The following is a 23,915-nucleotide window of genomic DNA, read 5'->3' on the forward strand; positions in this document are numbered from 1 at the left end:
AACCTCTGAAAGTAGGTGATCTTTGCTGCTCAGTGGCTGGTGCCGAGTGAGTTTCCCGGAGAATCCAGTTACAGGCTGGACTGACAGGCAGGACAGGTGTGGCTTTCTACCCCTCAGAGTTCAAAGGCCTGGCTGGTGCATCTTCCTGGGCAAGCCCTGCTCACGCCCTTCGAGGCAAAGGCAGAAAAGCCAGAGGAGGCAGGGCCTTGGATGACTAGGCACAGAGGGAAACAGGACGGGAACTTCTGCTCAGGCCCATGGCCAACAAATCTAGGTAGGAAGCCTGCAGTTTCAGTCACAGATTCGGGGGAGTCCTGTGGCTCCCGTGAAGTGAGCCCTAAAGACGAGGCGAGTCCCAAAGATGAGGCTGTTCAAGTTGCTGATTTTCTTGGCCCACTGGGGAGTCACCAGGGCTGAACCAGGTAGGTGCTGCAAATGCCTTTGATGCCTTTGTTTTGTACTATGAACTCGATCCTGGCTGCTGGGGACTGCTCACAGAAAGCTGAAAATGTTGCTAAAAATAGCAAGGCAGGAAGCTAGGGCAGGGAGGCCTGGGAGGGAGTCAGTGGGGGTGGGAAGGGGCTGCTCTTTGGGCCTGAAGATTTGAAGTGGAGGCGAGGGCTGGCCAGGGGAGGGACACTGGCTTCACTAAGAGATGTGGGCACATAAGAGCCAGCCATCTGGTAGAGGCAGAAGGTGGCGGGCAGATTCATGAATTCGTTCGGCAAACGTTGGTTAAGGGCCTTTTGCATATCATGTACTATTCTAGGAACCAGGAATGGGACAGAAAGGAAAAGGAACAAAGCCGAGCCCTAGTGAAGCAGCCCTTCACCTGGGGAGAAACAGACCAAAAGACACACGAACAAGTAAATGCATGGTCTTCTAGGAGATAATAAGTGTTATGGCGAATAATAAAGCAGAATAAAGGGGTGGGAGTGGGGGATGGGGGTACTTACGAGTGGCCAGGAAGTGACATTTGGGTAGAGACCTGAAGCAGTGAGGGAGAGAGCTATATGGACATCCAGGAGAACATTCCAGTAAGGGAGCTCACAAAGCACACAGGCCCTGAGCCTGATGCTCAGGTGATGCATATGAGGACGAGCATGGGGCCAGAGTGGCTGGGGCAGAGTAGGCAAGGTGAGTGGGAGAGATGAAGTTGGGGGCATGATGGGGGGAGGGAGGGCGCTGGGGGCTGGCGTCAGCTCACATATAAGCATGTAGACAATGTGAGGACTCAGGGTAGAATGGGACATCATTAGAGGGTTTGGGGAGAGCTGTGGGGTGACCTGACTTGTGTAGGTTTAAAAGAAAATTTTTAAAAAAAAAAATTTTTTTTTTCAACGTTTATTTATTTTTGGGACAGAGAGAGACAGAGCATGAACAGGGGAGGGGCAGAGACAGAGGGAGACACAGAATCGGAAACAGGCTCCAGGCTCTGAGCCATCAGCCCAGAGCCTGACGCGGGGCTCGAACTCACGGACCGCGAGATCGTGACCTGGCTGAAGTCGGACGCTTAACCCACTGCGCCACCCAGGCGCCCCTTAAAAGAAAATTTTTTAATGTTTATATTTATTTTTGAGACAGAGAGAGACAGAGCATGAGCGGGGGAGGGGCAGAGAGAGAGGGAGACACAGAATCCAAAGCAGGCTCCAGGCTCTGCGCTGTCAGCACAGAGCCTGACATGGGGCTCGAACTCATGAACCACGAGATCATGAGCTGAGCTGAAGCCGGATGCTCAACCAACTGAGCCACCCAGGTGTCCCTGTCTTGTGTAAGTTTAAAAGGCTCCCTGGGCTGCATGTTGAGAGGAGACAGCAGTGGGGTGAAGGCAGGGTCTCAGTGTGCCCGAGACTTGCCTAGTTTTAGCACCGGAAGTTCAGTGACCTGGACGCTCCCTCAGTCCTGGGCTCCCTGGTAAAAGAGAAGCAGCCAAACCCATGGGGGGGCTGTTGCCATCGTCTCCGTGAGAGGAGGTGGAGGCTCCCCGGGGCAGTAGGAGCAGGGGTGGTTGGAGACGGTGTGATTCTGGACAAAACTTGCTGGCAGATGGTGGGGGTGACAGAAGGACTCTGGGGTGACTCCAAGATTTTTGTCTCAGCAGCTGTGAGGACCGAATTGTCATTGGCTGAGGTGCAGCAGGAGGGGGTGGCAGGTTGATTAGGGATGTGTCCAGTTGGGGATGGCCGTTAAGGATTTCCATGCGGTGGAAGAGGAGTCAGTGGGCCGGCTGGACTTGGAATTTTCCTTAGGATCCTAGATTGCCCTTTCCGGGAGTCCTCGGATGGGACCTTAGAGGTGACCCTCCACCCTTTCTGTAGCTGCAGAAACTGAGGCTGAAAGGGGTCAGGGCTCTGCTGGTGGCTTGCTCGGTGGAGCTCAGTTCTCCCAGGCTGGAGCTGCTAGGTGCTCCCCTGGTCAGTGCATGTCCCCAGACACTACCCAGGAGCAGCTGGGAGCCCTGGCAAAACACTCTGCTGGTGTGGCCGCATCCCAGGGGCCAGCGAGGAGGAGCACGGGGCCTGGGGCCGGAGACCAGAGTGAGACGCCTGAGAGGGACTTGGCTCTAAAAGCTCTGACCTCATGGAGGAAGTGTCGCTGGGATGAGCGCTGACAGTGTGTCATTCCCTGTGAGGGCAACGTGTCCAGGAGACGCTGAGTGGCAGTCCTCTTTCGACCCTGCTGGGGGACTCCGGGCCCTGCCAGTCTGACTGGAGGGCGGGAATGGTTGCAAGGATCTCTCACTCTCGCTCTTTCACTTTTCTTTTCTTTTCTTTTTGAAAGTGTTTTAATGTTTATTTTTGAGAGAGAGAGGGAGAGGGAGAGGGAGAGAGAGAGAATGAATGGGGGAGCGGCTGAGAGAGAAGGAGACACAGAACTGGAAGCAGGCTCCAGGCTCTGAGCTGTCAGCACAGAGCCCAACACCGGGCTCGAGCCCATGAATGGTGAGATCATGACCTGAGCTGAAGTCAGCCGCTCAACCACCTCCGACTGAACCACCCAGGCGCCCCTCTTTCACTTTTAAATATGCTTTCTTGGAAATCCAAATGCCAGTGGGCACCCCACAGCCCAGCGTCCTAGTGGCTAAAATGGATCTCCCCGCCCCACAAAGGCACTAAGATGTTCATTGCAGTGTTGTTTATGCTGACAGCAGTAATGGAATAGCTGAAGAGATTGTGGAAAAAACCACCCGGTGGAAAAGTTTTAAGGCGTCACAGCAAAACTGAGAACAATAGGGATATTTATCAAGTACTTGTATGCCAGGCACTGCTGAAATTTTTACATAATACCCTCACAACAGCCTTGTCAGGTAGGGATTATCAAGGTCACGGAGCCTCAGAGAAGTTAAATGACCAACCCAAGGTTACACGTGTAGTAAATGTCCGAGTTGGGACATGAACCCAAGCAGTACAACGTCACTCTGTTTATAAAATAATGCTATGTCAAAACAAAGAGACACTAAAGCAAAGAGCCAAGAAGAGCTAACATTTATTTTCTGAGACTTAGGAGGGGCCAGGCTGATGCTAGTGGCTTATCAGCTGTCCTTTCAAAACCCACTTGAAAAATGAGAGAAGGGGCGCCTGGGTGGCGCAGTCGGTTGAGCGTCCGACTTCAGCTCAGGTCATGATCTCGCGGTCCGTGAGTTCAAGCCCCACGTCGGGCTCTGGGCTGATGGCTCAGAGCCTGGAGCCTGTTTCCGATTCTGTGTCTCCCTCTCTCTCTGCCCCTCGCCCGTTCATGCTCTGTCTCTCTCTGTCTCAAAAATAAATAAATGTTAAAAAAAAAAAAAGAAAAAAAAAAGAAAAAAAAAGAAAAATGAGAGAAGAAAAACCTCATTTGGTTTTTATAGACCCTATAAAGCAGGTACTATTACCATTATACCCATTTTGCAGATGAGGAAAATGAGACTCAGAGGAGGCTCAACACTTGCCCAAGGTCCCACAGCTAGGAAGTGGCAAGACCAAGTCCGTACTCAGCTGCCTTACACAGTATGCCCTTGGAAGGGTCCTCTTGGGATGGTGGGTTTTATAGGTACTATTTTTTTCTCTTTTCTCCAAACTTTCTGGAATGTATACATCTATACTTTAAAAACAAAATTACATTTTATTTTATTTTTTAAGCGTATTTATTTTGAGAGACAGAGACAGCACAAATGGGGGAGGGGCAGAGAGAGAGGGGGGTGGGGACAGAGAATCCCAAGCAGACTCCACACTGCCAGAGCGGGGCCGGAAGCGGGTCTTGAACCCACGAAACCGTGAGATCATGACGTGAGCTGATACAAAGAGTCAGACGCTTAAGTGACTGAGGCACCCAGGTGTCCCCAAAATGAAATTTTAAAAGAATTCCACAGTACCGCTAGGTTTTTTCAGAGTCCAAATCTTTCCTCAAGTGCAGAGAACTTTGAGACACCCAATCGGAGAGCAATCATACCTGCTCTGTCTTGAACTGTGGGGTTCCTGCTTGCACCTTCCTTAGCGAAGAGCTTGGGTGGGGTGCCTGCTCCCTGGCTCTGTCTCCTCCCATGTACCCCCGTGCAGCACGGCCTTGTCTTTCAGCTTCATTTTTTAAAAAATAAATGGTAGAGACACACTCTTTTATTTTTATTTTAGAGAGTGAGAGAGTGCATGAGCGGGGGAGAGGGGCAGAGGGAGAGAGAGGGAGAGAATCCTAAACAGGTTCCATGCTCAGCACAGAGCCCCATGCGGGACTTGATCCCATGACCCTGGGATCATGACCTGAGCTGAAATCAAGAGTCGGATGCTCAACCCACTGAGCCACCCAGGCGCCCCTATCCTTCGGTTTCTAATTGCAGAGAAACAGTCTCTTTCAGTGTGGGTTAGCATGGTAGGAAAACATTTCCTTCAAGAGTAAGCCTAGGGGGCTGTCATTGAAGAGAGAGCAATTTATGTACTTACCACAAGGGGTCCTAAATGTTGGATTTAACAAGGGAACCCTCTGTGTTTTGGAGGGCCTCGGTTTCCAGAGGAGGAATTATAATGGAAATGTTTGGGGTCGATGCTTAGGGTCAAAAACAAAGGACTAAAATAGGGACCACGATCATCTTGTGGTGTGGGTTATACACAATAATAATAGCATTAGAACTGGCAGGGCCTTCGGATAACCTTTGTGCAATATTCTCATCTTATGTTTGAGGAAACAGAGGTTCCACAAGAGAAGAAAAACTGAGGCCTGAGGGGCAGAGTGGCCCAGGGAATGAGCACAGGCTGGCTTGTCCACCACATGGCCGGGTGCCATCCGAACATCAAGAGTTGGATGCTTAACCGACTGAGACACCCAGGCGCCCCTCCATGACGTTTTAATTAGAGCTTAATTCCTCACAGTCTGTGGCTAATTCCATAGAAGCCTGTGGTTTCTACCCTTTTGTGGGCAACATACATGTTTTATAAAAGCCATCTGTTGGAGGCTCCGAGTCAACATTGTGCCTCAGCTTTGGAGTCAGAGAAGGCTGGGTTTGAGCCTCAGTTTCCTCATCTGTGAAACGGGTATAAGAATCCCACCTCACAGAATGGCGGCAAGGATGAAATGAGATGAGCATGTAAAGGGTACCTGGCTAACATTCTTTGAGTCTCACTAGTCCCGTCATCTTCCTCGCAGCCTTGCTCACCGAGTGAACATCTATTCGGGCATCTTCCACATCCCAGGCACTGTTGGAGGTGCTGAGGACACAGAGATGAACAAGACAGGCTGCATCTCTCACGGAACTGACAGAGTAGACGGGGAAGGTGGATGATACACAAGTCGATAAGCTCATTTCATTATGTGAGAGTGTTCTGAAGAAAATAAAACTGAGGGAGGCGATAACTAGTGACCAGACGGGTGGTGGGGGATGGAACTTGAGAAAAGGTAGTCAAGGAAGGCTTCTTTGAGGTGGTGACCCTTGGGCTGAGGCCTGAATGAGGAGGACAAAGCAGCCATGCGAGCCATGACCTGGGGAAGACTGGGGAAGGCCGCAGAGAAGCCAGAAAGAAGCCAGAAAGAGGCCCTACGAGGCAAAAGAGTGGGGTGAGTTCTTTTGTGTGAGGTCTGTGTGATTTACTTCCACAGTGAAGACACCAGAGCCCAAGGAGGTGGAGCCCCCTGCTCTCTACGGATTCCTTCCACGATCCTGGCCTCTCCTGGAGTCAGGCCTCCGGGGCACGTGCATGTACACACACACACACACACACACACACACACCACGAGGAATGCCAGGGAGGCTGGAAGGAGTTTCAGTTCTACACTCTGACTAGACCAGAGCTCATGGGAAGGGAGCTTGTGGGAAGAGAGAAACCAACAGCTGACCCGTGAGCCTGTCAGCAGACTGGAGTTTCTAAAGTGAAGCAACTTTCACTGAGTTCTTTGAGGGATGACATCAAAAGGGCAGATCTGCTCCCTGTTGATGGTTAGCGGAAAAGAGCCGGCTTGAGGCAGGGGAATGGTCTCTGCATGGTCTTGGGCGGGGCGGGGGTGGGGGGGTGGGGGGGGATCACGCTCCAGAGAGAAGGGCAAAGGGCCTCTCACTGCGTCCGACCCGGTCAGCCCCGTCTCCGGCTTGGAAGCGGATGTGACCCCCCTTTCAGTCTCTGTGCAGGGGCTCAGGAAAGCCTACCAACTCTGCCCATTTACTAGTTGAAACGGGGCAGTTTCTTTCCTCTGGCTTGGGATTTTGTCTCTGTAGGAGTAATTTCACATGCAGTCATGGCCTGTGTAACAAGTTTAAATTGCCCCCATTAGAAACAAAGACTCTCAGTTTGGGTAAAGAATAAACATGCAGGCATAGACTGCAAAAGACTACAAGAAGACATATCTAAAATAAAAAGGCATCGGTTTTACCCTGTTAGCAATCACATCTTCCTGGGAGAGAATCAAGAGACGCAGGACCTCCACCATTTACCGTGTGATCTCAGGCAGGTTGACCTCTGAGCCTTAGTTTCCTTATCTGCAAAATGGGGGTGGTGATCAATATAGGTGACCCCTGAAGAACACAAGTGCAAACTGTAGGTCCACTTACATACAGATTTTTTGAAACAGTATTTCCTCTTCCTTATGATTTTCTTAATAACACTTTTTCTCTAGCTTACTTTATTGCACCAATACAGTATATCATATATATATATATATAACATACAAAGTAAGTGTTTATAAACTGTTTATGTTATCAGTAAGGCTTCTGGGGTCAACAGTAGGCTATTAGTAGTTAAGTTTTGAGGGAGTCATAGTTAATGCACAGATTTGTGATTGAGGGAGGGTCGGTGCCCCTAACCTGCACTGTCCAAGGGTCAACTGTACCTGCAGGGCTCTGGTGACTATGTAATGACCTTGGGAGGGATCAAGATTTAATCAGTCATTTGCACCTTAGTATAAGTAAGCTTCTGATCCTTTCCTGGGACCAGGTTTAGATAAGGAGAGGTGAGAAGTCATTGAGAGAGAGGATCAGGGGCTGGACTTGACCTTCGGACCTCTCCTAGAGCCACACTGAATGCCCTGTGGCTTGGGTGGTGCCCCGGCCATCCAACCATGAAAGCTGCAGAAGCTGGGGCTCCCAGGCTGACCCAATTTCCTGGGCTGGGGGCAGGGTGGGGGTGGGGGGTGGGTACGACTATTGGCATTAAATGACAGAGGAAATGGAGGAGGAAGCGACCCGCAATGGTGGAGGGTGAGGAAATTCCAGGCCTTAGGGCAGAGGCCAAACCTGTTCCATAAGCCTCCTCGAAACTACTTACCCATTGTGCCGTGCTGGGTACAGATGACAAATCCGCCCCGTGTAGCTCGTTTTCTTTGTTGGGACTCCTTTCTCTCGATCGCACCGAGAGATTTTTTTTTTTTTTTGAGGTTTTATTTTTAAGGAATCTGTGTACCCAACACGGGACTCATTTACAACCCCAAGATCAAGAGTATCTCTATCTACCGCCTGAGCCAGCCAGGCTCCCCTCACACCAAGAGATTTTCTGGCATCTCAGCCGCCCTTAGTTGGCTGAGACCAGGTTTCAGTTGACCACTTCAGGGCCACTCCCAGCTGCATCCAGAGCCACTAGGTACACACACCAGAAACTCGGCCCAATCTGAAGGAACATTCCTTCTTTTCTCGCCCGGCACTGCTGAGCTGCATCGCCACACATGTCCCCCAGGCTTTCGCTAATTAGCAAGATCTTACAAGGCAACTGGTGTGTAGACTTTCTCCCAGCTCAGATTTTCGTCTGTATTTCTCTGGAGCATGAGAAGATCTGCCTCTGGTTCTGGGCTCAGAAAGGTGAAGCAACTCACCCAAGGTCACACAGCTTTTATGTGGCTCCGGAGCCTGAGTGCTTATCCATGACACTCCCCAAAGTTTGCTCTTTTTTTTTTTTTTTTTAATATTTTTATTTATTTTTGAAGGAGAGAGAGAGAGAGAGAGAGAGAGACAGAGCATGAGTGGGGGAGGGGCAGAGAGAGAGGGAGACACAGGATCCGAAGCAGGCTCCGAGGCTCTGAGCTGGCAGCACAGAGCCCGATGCGGGGCTCGAACTCACAAACCTCGAGATCATGACCTGAGCTGACGCTGGACGCTCAACCAACTGAGCCACCCAGGCGCCCCTCCCCAAACTTTGCTTTAAAACAGGCACTCTGCTTAGAACTAACTCCCAAAGGATTCTTTGAGGGTCACGAAGCCCAATCCTTCACGCTGCTGCTGGGTCCCCTGAGGTGGGGAGATGGGGAAGGTCAAAGGTCACAGGGCAGGGACAGAGCCAATCTTTTTCTCGCCTACTCTCAGTGCCTCCCTGGGCAAAGTCAGACCTGTGGCTCTTTTTCTCTGAACGCTGGCTTCAGAGGAAACTTCATTTCACATTTACAGCTTGCTCTCTCCCAGCCCAGGGTACCCCTGGGCGTCTTCACCATCCAGGCTCAGGGAGGGACCAGCATTGAAGAGGGTCTCCTTTCCTCTGCAGGGAAGTTCTGGCACATCTCGGACCTGCACCTTGACCCTGACTACAAGGTATCTGAAGACCCCCTCCAGGTGTGCCCATCAGCTGGCTCCCAGCCGGTGCCCAATGCAGGCCCCTGGGGTGACTACCTCTGCGACTCTCCCTGGGTCCTCATCAACTCCTCCATCTATGCCATGAAGGAGATCGAGCCCAAGCCAGACTTCATCCTCTGGACCGGGTGAGAGCAGTCACAAGAGCTAGCCTTCACCTGCCGGCCTGGCACCCTCCCCACACTATCTCCATTTGGCCTCTCACCAGCCCCGATTCAGAGTCTATGAACCTAAAGCTCAAAGTTACGCAACTTGCTCAAAGGACTGTTGGCCTGGCTGATCCCAAAATTTGTGCCCTTGACTCTGTGTCTCCCAGACTTAGCAGAACGCAGCTCACTCTGAGGCTGGGAACAGTCATGGCCCATCTGGGTATGTGGACAGCTATTGGATTTTTTTTTTTAATTTTTTATTTGAGAGAGAGGGAGAGAGAGAGAGAGAATCCCTGTACTCATGTGAGTGGGGGAGAGGGACAGAGAGGGAGAGAGAGAGAGAGAGAGAGAATCCCAATTAGGCTCCACACTCCGTGCAGAGTGCTGGGGCTTGATCCCACAACCCTGGGATCATGACCTGAGCCAATATCAAGAGTTGGATGCTCAACGGACTGAGCCACCCAGGCGCCCCAAGAGTTCCTGGATTTTAAGTCAGGTGGACAAACACTGGGGCCACTCCCACCAGTGTTTAGGGACTCCAAGCCCTAGAGATCCAAATGCAGGGAGGGAAGAAGGTAGAGGTGAGGAGGGAGCAAAAGGCAAACTGAGGACAAAGCCCAGAACCCTATTCCTGCCCCCAGTGGGATATGTGTGACATTCTCAGGCTCCTGGCTGTCCAAGAATGGAGGAAAGGGAAAGGAAAGAACAAGTGGTTAACTGATAGAGATCACAGTCATGCGGGACATGGGTCTCCATCGGGTTGCAACTGTTTTAATGATTTATTGTGTTTTTTAATTTTTAAAAAATCTTTAATATTTATTTATTTTTGAGAGAGACAGAGTGCGAGCAGGGGAGGGGCAGAGAGAGAGAGGGAGACACAGAATCCGAAGCAGGCTCCGAGCTCCAAGCTATCGGCACAGAGCCCAATGCGGCGCTCGAACTCACGAACCGTGAGACTGTGATCTGAGCCGAAGTTGGACACTTAACCGACTGAGTCAGCCAGGAGCCCCTGGCTTTATGTTTTGTAAGAAAAAAAGCAATCTTATCAATAACCAGACCCCACTTCCCCCCAGAAACCTATAACTCAATTTCCTGGAGCCCTAACATCACCCTCTCCTCCCCTCCATAGGATAGAAAATCTTATATAACCAGTCGCTCCTCACAACCCCAGTGCAGCTGTTTTTGCCCACAGGTCCTGTCCCTGTACCCTAATAAAACCACCCTCTTTGCACCGAAGATGTCTCAAGAATTCTTTCTTGGCCATGGGCTCCGAACCCTGCTCCTTCCAACCACATCAGGGAGCCTGAGAGTGGTCTGGCATTGGGACCAAGCGTCCTGGCCGCCCTGGCCCTGGAGGGTTCTCACTGGTCAGACTGTTCCGCCCGAAGATAGCGCGTGGGGTGATTTCTGCTCAGCCAGACTCCATTTCTGCTTCTTATCCAAGGACGCTGCCGTGAGTCCTCCAACTTCCCTTAGCACTGGCGGTCCTTGTCACTCGAGGTCCACCCTTCGCTCACCGGCTCCTTTCTCCCTCCCTTGGTAGGTCAGCCTGACTTGTGTTCAGCCCCCGGGGTAGACACTTGGGGAGCTGAGATGGTAAGACCTGGACTGGCCTTCAAGGAGCTCACGGTCTTGGGGCGATGCAGACGAGTCCACTGAACCACCGTCTCCCAGCAAGGAGAGAGGGTCACTGGGGGATGCGGGAGCTTCGCAGGGCACCTGATTCCATCTGGCAGGATCGGGGAGGACTTCTCACAGGAAGTGGTATCCAGGGAGCTGGTGAAGAAGGCTGGCAGGAGCTCTGACCTCTTGCTCCCTCTTTCAGCCTCAATGGACACTTCTACAGGGCAGGATCAAACCCATGATGCCCTCAGCTGTCCTTTAGTGTGGCATGGGAGTGACCAGGAATGACCCTCAGATGGACCCTGTGGTTGGTGGTGGTGGTGGGGGAGGGCAAAGCTAGACACTTAAGAAATGTGACAGGGTCATGGCGTCTGGGTGGCTCAGTCGGGTAAGCGTCCAACTCTTCGTATCGGTTCAGGTGGTGATCTTGCGGTCGTGAGATCAAGCCCATGTCAGGCTCCACACTGAGCATGGAGCCTACTTGGGATTCTCTCTCTCCCTTTCTCTCTGCCCCTCCCCTGCTTGCACACTCTCTCTCAACATAAATAAATAAACCTAAAAAACAACAACAAAAAAGAAATGTGGCAGTGTCTCAGGGCAGTCCTGGGCAGCTCAGGAATCAGTCTAAGAAGAGAGTGAGCTTTAAGCCATGACCTTGAACTCTTGCTCCCAAGAGGCATCTGGCTCCGGGAGCCTCTGCTCTGAATTCTCTGAAGAGGAGCTGTGGGAGGGATGTGCAACATTCTGAAAGATGTGAGCCCTCTGGGAAAGGTGACTACTTTGGGAAATTCTGACACTTTACCAGAAACAGGATGTTTCCGGGAAACCTCTGGGACCTTTTATAATTCAATTTCGAAAAAGTTTGACTTCCCTGGGCAAGTTGCCATCCCTTAGGGGTAATCTGTAGAAACTGGAAGTGTTTTCTTTCTTTCTTTCTTTCTTTCTTTCTTTCTTTCTTTCTTTCTTAATGTTTATTTAGTTTTGCTTTTTTTTAAATTTTTTTTAATGTTTATTTATTTTTGAGAGAGAGAGACAGAGCGTGAGTGGGGGAGTAGCAGAGAGGGAGACACAGAATCCAAAGCAGGCTCCAGGCTCTGAGCGGTCAGCAGAGATCCCGATGCGGGGCTCCAACCCAGGAACCGTGAGATCATGACCTGAGCCGAAGTCGAATGCTCAACCGACTGAGCCACCCAGGCGCCCCTGTTTATTTAGTTTTGAGAGGGAGAAAGGCAGAACATGAGTGGAGGAGGAGCAGAGAGAGAAGGAGACACAGAAATCCGAAGCAGGCTTCAGGCTCTGAGCTGCTAGCACAGAGCCCTACACGGGGCTCGAACCCCTGAGCCGTGAGATCATGACCTGAGCCGGAAGTCGGACGCTTAACGGCCTGAGCCACCCAGGCGCCCCAAGAAACTGCAAGTGTTTTCTAAAAGAAAGAATTAGATCCTCCAAACTAGGGACAAATAAAAAAGGAACTTTGTTCTGATGACTCTGGACCCCTGGCCTGTCCCTGGGGCAGACAGGGCCGAGAGGTTCCTCTTGCAGCCCTGAGGAGGGTGTCAGGAATGCAGCAGGGTGTGATGAGTGTAAGCGTGGACCCTGGAGCCAGTCTGACTAAACTCAGACCCTGGGTCCACCACTTTCTCGCTCTATACACTTGGGCAGGATTCTCCACCTCTCTGTGCCTGGATTCTTTATCTGTCAAACAGGACTAACAACAGAACTCACATTGTAGGATTATCGATGGGAAGCCCACGGGGATGTGGGTGTCACACACAGAAAGCCCCTGGCACAAAGTAAGCCACGGTGAGCTGTTAGCAACGGTAGCAGTACTATTAATTAAGCTACTTAACTTCTCCGGGGATGGGGGGCGGTGGGGAGGGGGCGGAGGGCACCTGGGCAGCGGCTGCCTCACCCTGTCAGGTCCAGCAGGGTCCTCAGGCTTTAGATTGTGGTAGCTCCGACCCATCCCCTAACCTGCCTTTCCCCATTCTCCTCCCTGCTCCCTGGCCTTGCTCTGTATTTCTAACTTGGATCCAGGAATTTAGGTCAGCCGAACGAGGGACAGAACGGTCCTGGGGCAGGTCCTGGATCTGCCGTAGAGTACATTTGAACTCTAAACTCTGAAGCCAGGTCCAAACTCCTGAGAACCCTTTAGGGAACAGAGCAGGACTCAGAGATGACTTTTCCACCCGAGCTTCCTGGGGGCCTGCAAGATGGGACTGGAACTCTCAAGCTTCCCTCTTTAAATAATAATTACAACTGAGCAGCTACTATTCTACATTTTATTTTGTATTTATTATTATTTTTTTTTTTTAAGAGAAAGGAAAACAAGGGCGCCTGGGTGGCTCAGTAGGTTGAGTGTCCGACTCTTTGATTTCAGCTCAGGTCATGATTCCAGGGTCGTGGGATGGAGCCCTGTGTTGGGCTCTGCACTGAGCATGGAACCTGCTTGGGATTCTCATTCTCTCTCTCTCTCTTTCTCTCTGTTCCTTCCTTGCTTATGCACGCACGCACATTCTCTCTCTCTCTCTCTCTCTCTCTCAAAATAAATAAGCTTAAAAAAAAAGAAGATAAAGGAAAAGACTTTCCAAGTTAGGAGAGCTGCCCAGGAAATATGCCCTTTATAAGGTAGAAACATTTTATATACATATATATATATATATATATATACACACACACACACACACACGCACACACACACACACGCACACACACACGCATAATTTTTCCCCCTTTAATAAAGTCTCATGAAAATCTAGGAGTAGGTACCATTATCTTCCCTATTTTACAGACGACATAATGGAGGCTCAGAGAGGTTAAGCAACCAGCCCAGGGACCCACAGCAGGTCAACGGCAGAGCCCAGGTTTGAGCTCCGTCTGGCGTGACCCCCAGCTCCAGCCTGGCCCTTCCCTCTCAGGGGATGCCTGAGGGCCAGTCCCACAGCCTCTTTTCTCACGGCTGGGCTGTCCCTTCCTTTTCTCGTGCCCCTTCCTGAGCTGCCCACACCAAACCGGCTCGATGGTGTTTTCCAGTGACGACACACCTCATGTGCCCAATGAGAGGCTGGGAGAGGCAGCCGTGCTGGCAATTGTGGACCGCCTGACCAGGCTCATCAGAGAGGTCTTTCCAGGTAAGACTCTGTCATTGGTTCCCCTGAAGCAGTTCTGGAACCCCAGGCAGTGTCCGGCACGGTGGGAGAGCAACAGCAGCAAGATGTGGAGGAGCGACCTTCAACCACGGGCAGCACTGGCTGCTGGCCAAGTCCCCCGAGGGGCACTTCACGGCGATTGATTGTTTCTTCCCTTCCAGCAACGCTGCAAAGAATGTGAGACATCACCGGCCTGTGTTTACATGCAGCATCCCATTAACAGAAATGCCTGACATTTCGCTGCCTTCTGCCCTTGCCTGTTTAACACAGACTCACGGCCCCTTCTCAGGGCATCTACGGTTACATACGGGCACGGTTCCCAGGAAGTCTCACGGGGACTCGCAGAGAGCCCTATGTCCTGCGGTGGCCCCAGAGCCGCCATCCACTGCCCTGAAACCATCCTGGCTACAGGGGCCTCCGGGAGATGCTGGGCTCCAGCTAAGGTGATGTTCTTGCGCTTCTAGGGCTTTCAGAGCCCAGGAGGGCAGGCAGAGCTGTGAGTGATGATGGCAGCAGTCCCATGGAACATGACAAGGAGAATGGGATCCGCATCCCTCACCTAATGGACCCTGAAAATGTTTTTAAGCAGCCTGTGCCAAACACGAGGTCCTGGGGGCTGAATCGGGCTCTTGGGCTGCCAGCTGGGGACCCGTGAGAGCAGCCCACTAGCCCCCCACTCCCTTCCTTCGGGTTCTGGTACAGCTGCATCCTCTAAAGGCCTTAGTCATGGGTCCCCAGGACCCAGATATGGGCTAATGATGATACAAATAAATATGGCAGCAGCAGTGACTACACGTATCTATGCATCGAGTGCTACGTGTCAGGCACTGTTCTAAGAACATGACATGCTTTAGCTCCTTGCGATAATCCTGGAGGGACGTGCTGTTACTGTTTCAACTTTCCCGGTGAGAAATGTGAGCCTCCGAGTCAAGTAAACTGGTCAAGGTCACGTGGCAAGGGTGAGGACACAAATCCAGCTCTGAGCGCCACTCTTATCCACCACTGCCACTGCCACTCCAGGAGGGGCCCTGTGCTGTCACCACCCCACATCTGTCCTCCAGGCAACCTTTCTGCCACCTTCTTCCCTCGACGGGAATCATTTTATGCAGCATGGTCTAGTTGTCTGGACGCATAGATGAGGAACCTATGGCTCAGAGCCAGTCAGTTCCCAGGGAGGGACTCAAACTCATCCAACCCTGAGCCCTCTTTCCTTGGCTCCCCACGCACTTCGGGAATAAAAGCGGAACGATGGCTGAGAAAATGCTTTCTAAGTATGAGTTAACACACAAACATAAGTTAGAAGATCCTCTAGCTTATAACACACTTGCACAGTTACTGAATTTCCTAATATTCCAGACGCTATCAACTGTAAGTCGCATCGTATTTTATGTATTGCCAAAGACAAAAACGCTGTTAATTCAAGTACGACAGTGCTTCCTCATGGCCTCAGTAAGTTACACTCCGCCTGTAGAGATGTTAAAATAGAACATACTAGAAGAGTTCAAATCAAATGGATCCCGCGACCCCTGGGATCGGGTCCGGAGTCAAAATCAAGAGTCAGATGCTTAACCGACTGAGCCACCCAGGCGCCCCGAGGCATTATCTGAGAATTACAGCAACACAGGTCAAGCAAGCACTCTCCGTTTTATTGATAAATAAAGCCGGAGCACTGAGAAGTCGAGCAAATTGCTGCAGGGGAGGAAGGGACCGCAACTCCGGATTTCGGGTCCACATCGTGTGTCATGCGTTCTTCCGGCCACGTGCCACCTGTGTTCCCCATCAGAGTCACTGTGAACCCCGGCCCCTCTCCTCCAGCATGGCTGAGTGGTGAATGCAGGTGTGCTGGGCAAACAGATCTCAGTCCCGATTCAGTCTCTGCCAGTTCCCACCAGGCAATGCCCTGGAGACTCAGTTTCCTCTCTGTGCAAAACGAGGAGAAGAACGGTACCTGCCCAGAAGGTTGTTGTCAGGATTAAGTAATCCACTCACTCATTTAGTGAGTCAACAAATATTTATTGAGCATCTTATTCTTACTGTGAGTGAGATACCATTCTAGGGGGGAGGGAACTTGGCCAGGTTGTGCCCTCATGGAGCTTGTGCTTGTCAGAAGCTTCTAACCGTGCCTGGCACAAAGAAGCAGCGAAGGAAGGAGAGAGTTCCTCCCTTCTCATCTGTTCTTAGAATTCCAGGGATTTGTGGGGTTTGGGGCATTTTTTTTAAACGGCTTCTTTTTCTTTTTCTTCTTCTTTTCTGAGAGAGCACGAGAGAGTGTGCATGAGGGAGGGGCAGAGAGAGAGAGAGGGAAAAAGAGAGAAACTTAAGCAGGCTCTGTGCCCAGTGCAGGGCCCGACTTGGGGCTTGATCTCATGACCGTGAGACCATGATCTGAAGCCTAAACCAAGAGTCGGATGCTCAACTGACCGAGCCACCCAGGTGCCCCTGAAATGGATTCTTAAAGGCTGGTGGCATTTGTGTTAAAGAGGCGAGGGTTTTCCAGGCAGGTACAGTGAGGGCTTCTGCCTTTGCAAACAATTCTTGATGGGAATTTTACAACCTCCTCCTTCAGCAGAGCTTTTAGCACTTTCAGATCTTGTAGGCTCTACGGCGCAAAAAGTCTCTGTGAAAATATCTCCCCAAGTGGGAACTGGAGGCTCCATCCTCCCACATTGGTTCAAGGTCAGTCCCTGGGGAACGCCAGGCTAAGGACAAAACCCTGCCCTGCGCTCAGAGGGGTTTTTATTTATTGTCAAACTTTTTTTTTTTGTAATGTTTATTTATTCTAGAGAGAGAGAGAGAGAGACAGAGACAGAGCATGAGCGAGAGAGGGGCACAGAATCTGAAGCAGGCTCCAGGCTCCGAGCTGGGGCTCAAACTCAACAGCCGTGAGATCATGACCTGAGCTGAAGACACTTAACCGACTGAGCCACCCAGCTGCCCCGTGTTTATTGTGAAACTTTTTTTTTTAACGTTTTATTTTTATTTTTGAGACAGAGAGAGACAGAGCATGAACAGGGGAGGGGCAGAGAGAGAGGGAGACACAGAATCTGAAACAGGCTCCAGGCTCTGAGCTGTTAGCACAGAGCCCGACGCGGGGCTCGAACTCACAGACCGTGAGATCATGACCTGAGCCGAAGTCGGACGCTTAACCGACCGAGCCACCCAGGCGCCCCTATTGTGAAACTTTTATTGAGAAACTACTACTTGCCAGACACAGAAGTAAAATAAAAGCAAGAATGAGGCTACTTCTGGGGAGGAAATGAGTCTGATGGGCTCCCTCCCCACAGGAGTCATTCACAAGCCACTTCCTTTCCTTTCCTTCCTTTCTTTCCACCCCCCACCCTGTTGTAGGCTTCTATTGCAAGTGGCTCTTCCCTTTTTTGTGACAGCCTCACACCTCTAATTACTCAATACCTGTCAACCCCACTGCACTGCAAGACCCCTGGGAAGGGGACTGGGTGCCTGGTTCCCAGATCTACGTGAGGTGCTCGATAAACACCCGTTGACTCACGAATGAGTGAAACTCCTAAGGCTCCCCGAGTGAACCAAACCCTTTCCCTAAAAGTCAGTGGGCCTGGAATCGACAAGAACAAGGGAGCACTAAATTGCCAAGGGGCTGATAATGGATGTGAAGATTATTTAGATCTTCTAGCCTTCTTCTTCTCATCCTCTGATGCTTCCGACCAGGGAACTTTATGCTGGGAATGGGGTTCGGAACTGGGATCAGAGAACTCACGGCTCTTCCTTCCCAGGTCTGAGCAACGTTCAGCCAGATTCCACTGAATGTGGTTTTCTGCTTATCTCTGTATTTTCCTCATTTGTGCTACGGCGTTTCTCCATTAGCGCGGACGGCTCCTAGCGGACCGAAAATGACTAACTCCACCAAGCGCTTTCACATAAATATGTTTATATTTCTCTTTTTTCCCGCCCAGGTACTAAAGTCTACGCTGCTTTGGGGAATCATGACTTTCACCCCAAGAACCAGCTCCCAGCAGGGAGCAACAGCATCTATGATCAGGTGGCAGAACTGTGGAGGCCCTGGCTCAGTAACGAATCCATCGCTCTCTTCAAAGAAGGTACTAGCACCATCTGCAGCTATAAGCACTTACTTGTATGCCAAGGTCTGATTGAATTTCGTCTTCAACATGACCCCGTGAAACAGGTACTGATTTTATCCCCATTTTACGGATAAGGAGCCAGAGGCTTGAAGATGTCGAGTCACTTGGCCAAGATCAGCCAGCTTAGAGATGGCCGACTCCAGTGCCCATATGCTCCACCCCATGGCACTAGTGAGGATCATAAATGAATGTTTATTGAGCATATACTGTGTGCCAGGCACTTACTCTCAGCACATGCCGAGACTCCTCCCAAAAACCCTAGGAAGGCGCAGTGACCTCCGGTTGAGGCCGGGTTTCCCATCCTTGGCACTGTTCACACCTCGGGCCGGATAGTTCACCGTGGGGGCTGTCCTGTGTGTTGTAGGGCGCATAGCAGCATCCAAGCCCTCTAACCACCGGATACCAGTAACACCCTCCACTGTGATAACCAAACATGTCTCCAGCCCCTGCCAAATGGTTCCTGGGGGACAAAATCAGTGGCTGAGAGCCACCGATCCAGAGACACAGCCAGCACAAGGTGACCCTGGCTTACTCTCTTCCCTGTCCTCAGTTCCAAATGGTGAAAACCCAACCAGAAGCCCGCGGGTTTAGTCCACAGAGATCAGCTTCTGGGACAGAGTGTTGAGTGAATGGGGTTGACAGCGGATCTGGAGGGACAAATGCTCCTTGCTGTTATGCACATTAGAGAGAGGAGGAAACCGAAGCACGGGGAGGTGAAGTAAACACTTTCTCACGCTGCACAGCTACTAACTGCTAGAGCCAGGACTTGAACCTAGGCTGGGTGCCTCCAGAGCCTCTGGTTTTACTCACCGTGCCCCTCCTATGGGAAAGATGGGAAGGGAGGACGCAAGGGCAGGAGAAGGTGGGCATGGAGTGGAGGGCACAGAGGTCCCTTCAGATCCTCTCTGGCTGTGACGTCTTAGGTGCCTTCTATGCCGAGAAGCTGCCTGGACTGAGTGGGGCTGGGCGAGTCGTGGTCCTCAACACCAACCTGTACTACGGCAACAATGAGCAAACAGCGGGCATGGCCGACCCCGCTCGGCAGTTCCAGTGGCTGGAAGACGTGCTGACCAACGCATCCCGAGCTAAGGAAATGGTAACGGCTCCTGCCTCCACCTCCCACCCACCTCTCTGGGGTCACTTCCTGAAGGAGTCTCCTGCCTCCACACAAACTCACCCAACCACTCAAGATGCCCCCATCACAGAGGGGTCCTTCATCAGCCTGGTACCAGGAGGCAGCTTTTTCCATCCACACAACAGCCTGTGAAAAAGAGAAGAGTATTCTAGGGGCCACCTGGGTGGCTCGGTCGGTTAGCGTCTGACTTTTTTGTTTTCTTCGTGTTTATTTTTGAGACAGAGGGAGAAAAAGGGCATGGGCAGGGGACGGGCAGAGAGAGAGGGAGACACAGAATCTGAAGCAGGTTCCAGGCTCTGAGCTGTCAGCCCAGAGCCCGACGCGGGGCTGGAACCCACGGACCGTGAGATCATGACCCGAGCAGAAGTTGGACGCTCAACCGACTGAGTCACCCAGGCGCCCCAAGCGTCTGACTCTTGATTTTGGCTCAGGTCATGATCTCATGATTTGTGGGATCGAGCCCGTCATCGGGCTCTGCGCTGACAGGGTAGAGCCTGCTTGGGATTCTCTGTCTCTACTTCTCGCTCTGCCCCTCCCTGGCTTACACTCTGTCTCTCTCTCTCTCTCAAAATACATAAATAGAAAAATAGAAAAGCGTACTCCAGGTGGCAGGCTTAGCACAGGCAAAGGCACACAGTGGAAAACACCAGGTGAAATCTTTGCTGGGTACCCAGAGTACCGGAATCTGCTTTGCAAGGGGTACCTTTGATCCTGTCTGCTTGCCTTTTGGGAGGCAGGCGGGCAGGCGTGAGGGGTTGGGGAGGGCATCCTTGAGCCCCTCCTGGGTACCCCTTCTGTGCAGGTGTACATTATTGGCCACGTGCCCCCAGGGTTCTTTGAGAAGACTCGGAACAAAGCTTGGTTCCGGGAGGGCTTCAATGAGGAGTACTTGAAGGTGGTCCGGAAGCACCATCATGTCATCGCGGGGCAGTTCTTCGGTCACCACCACACTGACAGCTTCCGGATGTTTTATGATGATACAGGTACTCGGCGAGGAGGGCAACTGCCAGTCCAGCCCCCTCCTCCTCTTGCCAGCCTCTCTCAGTCCCACTGTCTCTCTCCTGAAAGGTGCCCCCATCAGCGTCATGTTCCTTACACCGGGGGTCACCCCATGGAAAACCACCTTACCTGGAGTGGTCAACGGGGCCAACAATCCAGGCATCCGGGTATTTGAATATGACCGAGCCACACTGAGCCTGCAGGTCAGGAGCCCTGCCTGGGTCTGTTGGGGCCAGAGGAGGAGGGTGGGGAGGGACCTGAATGTATCACTGCCTTGCCTAAATCCTTCCAGGGAATCCACCTTCTTCTAGAGCTCAGGTTCAGAACCCCTGAGCCACCTCCAAATCCTGCAACCAAATCAGGTCAGTTTTTTGTCCCCAAATCTCCCTTCACCCTAGATCACATTCTCCAACTTGGCCTCCCTGCCTTTAGCCCTTCCCTACTGTAGCTCGTCTGCTATATACTACAGAAGGAACTAATTTTTTTTTTAAGTCCTTCTTGTCTCTCTCCTACTCAAAAACCTTCAATGGCTCCCCAGTGCCCATAAGATAATAAGCTGGATCTCCCTGGCTTGGTATTCAAGGCTTCCGACAGTCGTGACCTCATGCCCATTGCCCACCTCATGCCTATACCAACTAGGTCCCAGCCAAAGCAGGCCCCTAACTCATCAAGCAACCCCTCATCTCCTGGGATGTGCTTGCGATTGTTGAAACAGCAAAGAAACATTATTCCTTAATTTATTCAACAAAATATACCAAGCATCGACCGTGTTCCCTGGTTCCCAGGCCCTGAGTTCAGGAGATACATAAGTGAACAATAATAAAGTCACCACTCTCCTGGAGCTGACGCTCTTACAGGAGACACACAATAAATAAATCAGGAAAGTTAAGTGAGGCATGGAGAGAAGCCTTAAGGAGAAAACAGAGTGAGGAGGCCAGTGTGTCAGCGGTAGGGTATGTATGTATGCTGTGAGATGGGTGAGGCAGGGAAGGGTCACTGATAGGGTGACATTTGAATTCTGAGTAAATTGAGGGAGGGAACCACGTGAGCATGGTGGGGGGGGGAGGCGAGGAAAGAGCAAGTTCAGAGGCCCTGGGGTGGGAGTGTGCTCCGTGTGTTAGGGAAGAGCAAGGAGGTCTGTGGCTGCAGAGGAAGGCACAAAGGGAGAGTGGGAAGAATGAGGTCAGATCATGTCAGCCATGAGTGGGACTCTGGATGTGAAGGGTTTGGAGAAGAACTAAATATTCTGACTTGTAATTTTACAAAACCGCCACGTCTGCTAGTCAGAGAACAGGCTTAAAGGGCAAGCAAGGGCAGAAATGGCGGTGGGGAGGTGGGGGGGGGGGATCAGTTAGGAGGTGACAACAATAATCACTGAGAGGTGACGGTGCCGCGGGCCAGGGTGTGGCAGTGGGGCGGTGAGATGCCCCAGATCCCGGATGTGTGCCGAAGGCAGAGAAGACAGGATTTGCCGGTGGACTGGATCACAGTGCGACAGACAGGAGTCCCGGCTCTGGCCTCAGCGCCCGGAAGGGTGAAGCTGTCCTTCACTGAAATGGGATCACTGCACGAGGAACAGGTTTCAGAGGGACGATCAGAAGTCTGGTTGGGGACCTGTTAACTTTGGGAGGTCTAGATGCCATCCAGGCAAAAGTGCCCAGGGAAGCGGCAGCAGGGTATTCAAGGAGCAGGCCCAGGAAGAGGTGGATATAGAGATTTAATCTGGGTGTTGAGAGAGGACATTTATAGCCAGGGGCTGGATGAGATAACGTAGGTCCTTGATTCCAGAGCAAATGTGTATGGAAAAGAGGTCTGAGGGCTTTTTTTTTTTTTTTTTTTTTTTGAGGACTTTCAAGAGTATGGCCTGTTGTCCACATGGGCACTCAGAGGGCCTTAGCAGAGGAATCACAGCCTGGTTCTTCGTCCCCCCCTGCCCCCAACATACTCTACATCCTTCTCAGGGAGGGAGTCAGAGAGGCCTGGGTTTTCCACCACTCATGAAATTTTTTTTTACCTCTTTGGCCTCCGTTTATGGGGGTAACAGTACCTCACAGGGTTTGGAGAGGACCAAACGAAATAATGTAATGTGCCCAGGGGGAAGTTACCATCTATTCATAGCAGCTCCTCTTACCCCACTTCTAGTGACTTGAGGCAGGCCCACAAAGTTAAGTGGAAAGCATTGGACAGATAAACCTTTCCAGATTCTAGTTCTGAAGATGCACTGGAGACCTAGGGGTCTTGAGTGTATCCCAAGCCCTCGGCAGCCACAATCCCATAACCTCGTTCAGCCAGGCACCCCATCCTACTTTTTAAAGTTGCTTTTCATCCATTAATTCTATAAACATTTCCTGTGTATCTGGGACAGAAAACGCGTAGGCCGCAGGGTTAACAACCTGGATTCCAAACCTGCCACTGCTACTAAATACCCATAGGACCCTGCCCAAATTAATTAAACTCTTTAGGATTCAGTTTCCTCATTTGTGAAATTGGGTATTAAGTGCAGGTACCTCGTCAGCAACAGCAGTCATAGTTACAAAGAGTCTGGGGGCAAATGCAAGGTGCAGGATTGGGGGGTGGAAGCCGACGGCTGCTCATGGCCTACCCTCCTCCCTCCCTCCACCAGGACATGGTGACCTACTTCGTGAACCTGAGCCAGGCGAACGAAAAGGGGATCCCGCTCTGGGAGCTTGAGTACCGGTTGACCGAGGCCTACAGGGTGCCCGACGCAGGCTCCCGCTCCATGCACGCGGCGCTGGGCCGCATCGCCAGCGACCCTGGCACGTTGCAGCGCTACTACGTCTACAACTCGGTCAGCTACGACAGGGAGGCCTGCGACCCGGCCTGCAGCGCCGAGCACGTGTGCGCGATGCGCGAGGTGGCCTTCGACGCTTACGCCGCCTGCCTGCGCGCCCCCGGCGCCGCGCCCGCGCCCCGGCTCGCGCTCCTGCTCGCGGCGCTGCTGGGCCTGCGCGCGCTGCTAGCGCCGTGACCTCCGCCTCCCGGCCGCCTGGCTCGCCCGTCCCCGGGGAGCACGCGGCCACACCTGCCCGGCGCCGGCAGAGTGAACTGGGATGGGGCAGCCGGATTGGGAAATGAACCTCCAAAGACTCCCGCGCAACCAGCCCCGCCCCCCTCCAGGACATTTTTCATCCAAAAAAACAATGCTCATCGGGCATCTTACTCTGTGCATTTCTCTTAATATGTAAATAAGGTTTAATACAACTCCCTTGCACAGTTACCGAACGTCCTCCCCCCGCCCCTTGTATTTGGATAATCAGAGCAAAACGAGCCTCCTGGAAGCCGAGTCTTGACCCCGTGCCCTCGTTCTCTCCCGCGCTCGTCCGAAGTCGAGGCCTTCTCAGTTCGCGAAGTCCCGCAATCCGGGATCGGAACAGGCCTTTATGTTTTGCAACTATGCGGAAGTGAGGGATCCCGGTTGTTGCTCGGGCGCTACTCTCCCGGCCATTTTTGTCATCTCGGGCCTCCTTTCGCCTCAACTGCAAAACGAGGCAATTAGAAGTTTGCTGAGCTAAGTAAGGGCAGTGTGCCTGGGCCGGTCCTAGCGGTCCTCGGGGCCCAGCGGGGCTGGGTGCGGGTACCCCTACGCCGGTTGCGGGAACGCAGCCGCGGGCGTCCGTCTGGGGCGCAGACGGAAACAGGTGGGGTCGGCGGACGCCCCAGCCGCGGGGTCTCGGGGCCTTGCTCCTCCCCGGACAGGGCGGGACGGGGAAGTCC

General features: G+C 52.0%; 1 protein-coding gene across 1 annotated transcript; it reads left to right on the forward strand.

Moving 5' to 3' along the window:
* SMPDL3B (sphingomyelin phosphodiesterase acid like 3B) lies at positions 1-23,360 on the forward strand. Its single transcript, XM_003989760.6, has 8 exons — positions 1-422; positions 8,925-9,138; positions 13,816-13,913; positions 17,861-18,004; positions 18,970-19,142; positions 19,984-20,164; positions 20,250-20,383; positions 22,804-23,360. The coding sequence occupies exons 1-8, from the start codon at positions 362-364 to the stop codon at positions 23,167-23,169; spliced, it is 1,371 nt and encodes a 456-aa protein (XP_003989809.1). The 5' UTR covers positions 1-361; the 3' UTR covers positions 23,170-23,360.
* Positions 23,361-23,915: the final 555 nt, after the last annotated feature.

The sequence above is a fragment of the Felis catus genome, chromosome C1 (assembly GCF_018350175.1).
Source record: "Felis catus isolate Fca126 chromosome C1, F.catus_Fca126_mat1.0, whole genome shotgun sequence".
NCBI classification, from domain to species: domain Eukaryota; kingdom Metazoa; phylum Chordata; class Mammalia; order Carnivora; family Felidae; genus Felis; species Felis catus.

Coding starts and splice junctions, on each gene's coding strand:
- SMPDL3B (XM_003989760.6), top strand. CDS start 362: ATGAGGCTGTTCAAGTTGCTGATTTTCTTGGCCCACTGGGGAGTCACC. Junction 18,005..18,969: donor CATCGCTCTCTTCAAAGAAG/GTACTAGCACCA, acceptor GTGACGTCTTAG/GTGCCTTCTATGCCGAGAAG. Junction 20,165..20,249: donor GATGTTTTATGATGATACAG/GTACTCGGCGAG, acceptor CTCTCCTGAAAG/GTGCCCCCATCAGCGTCATG.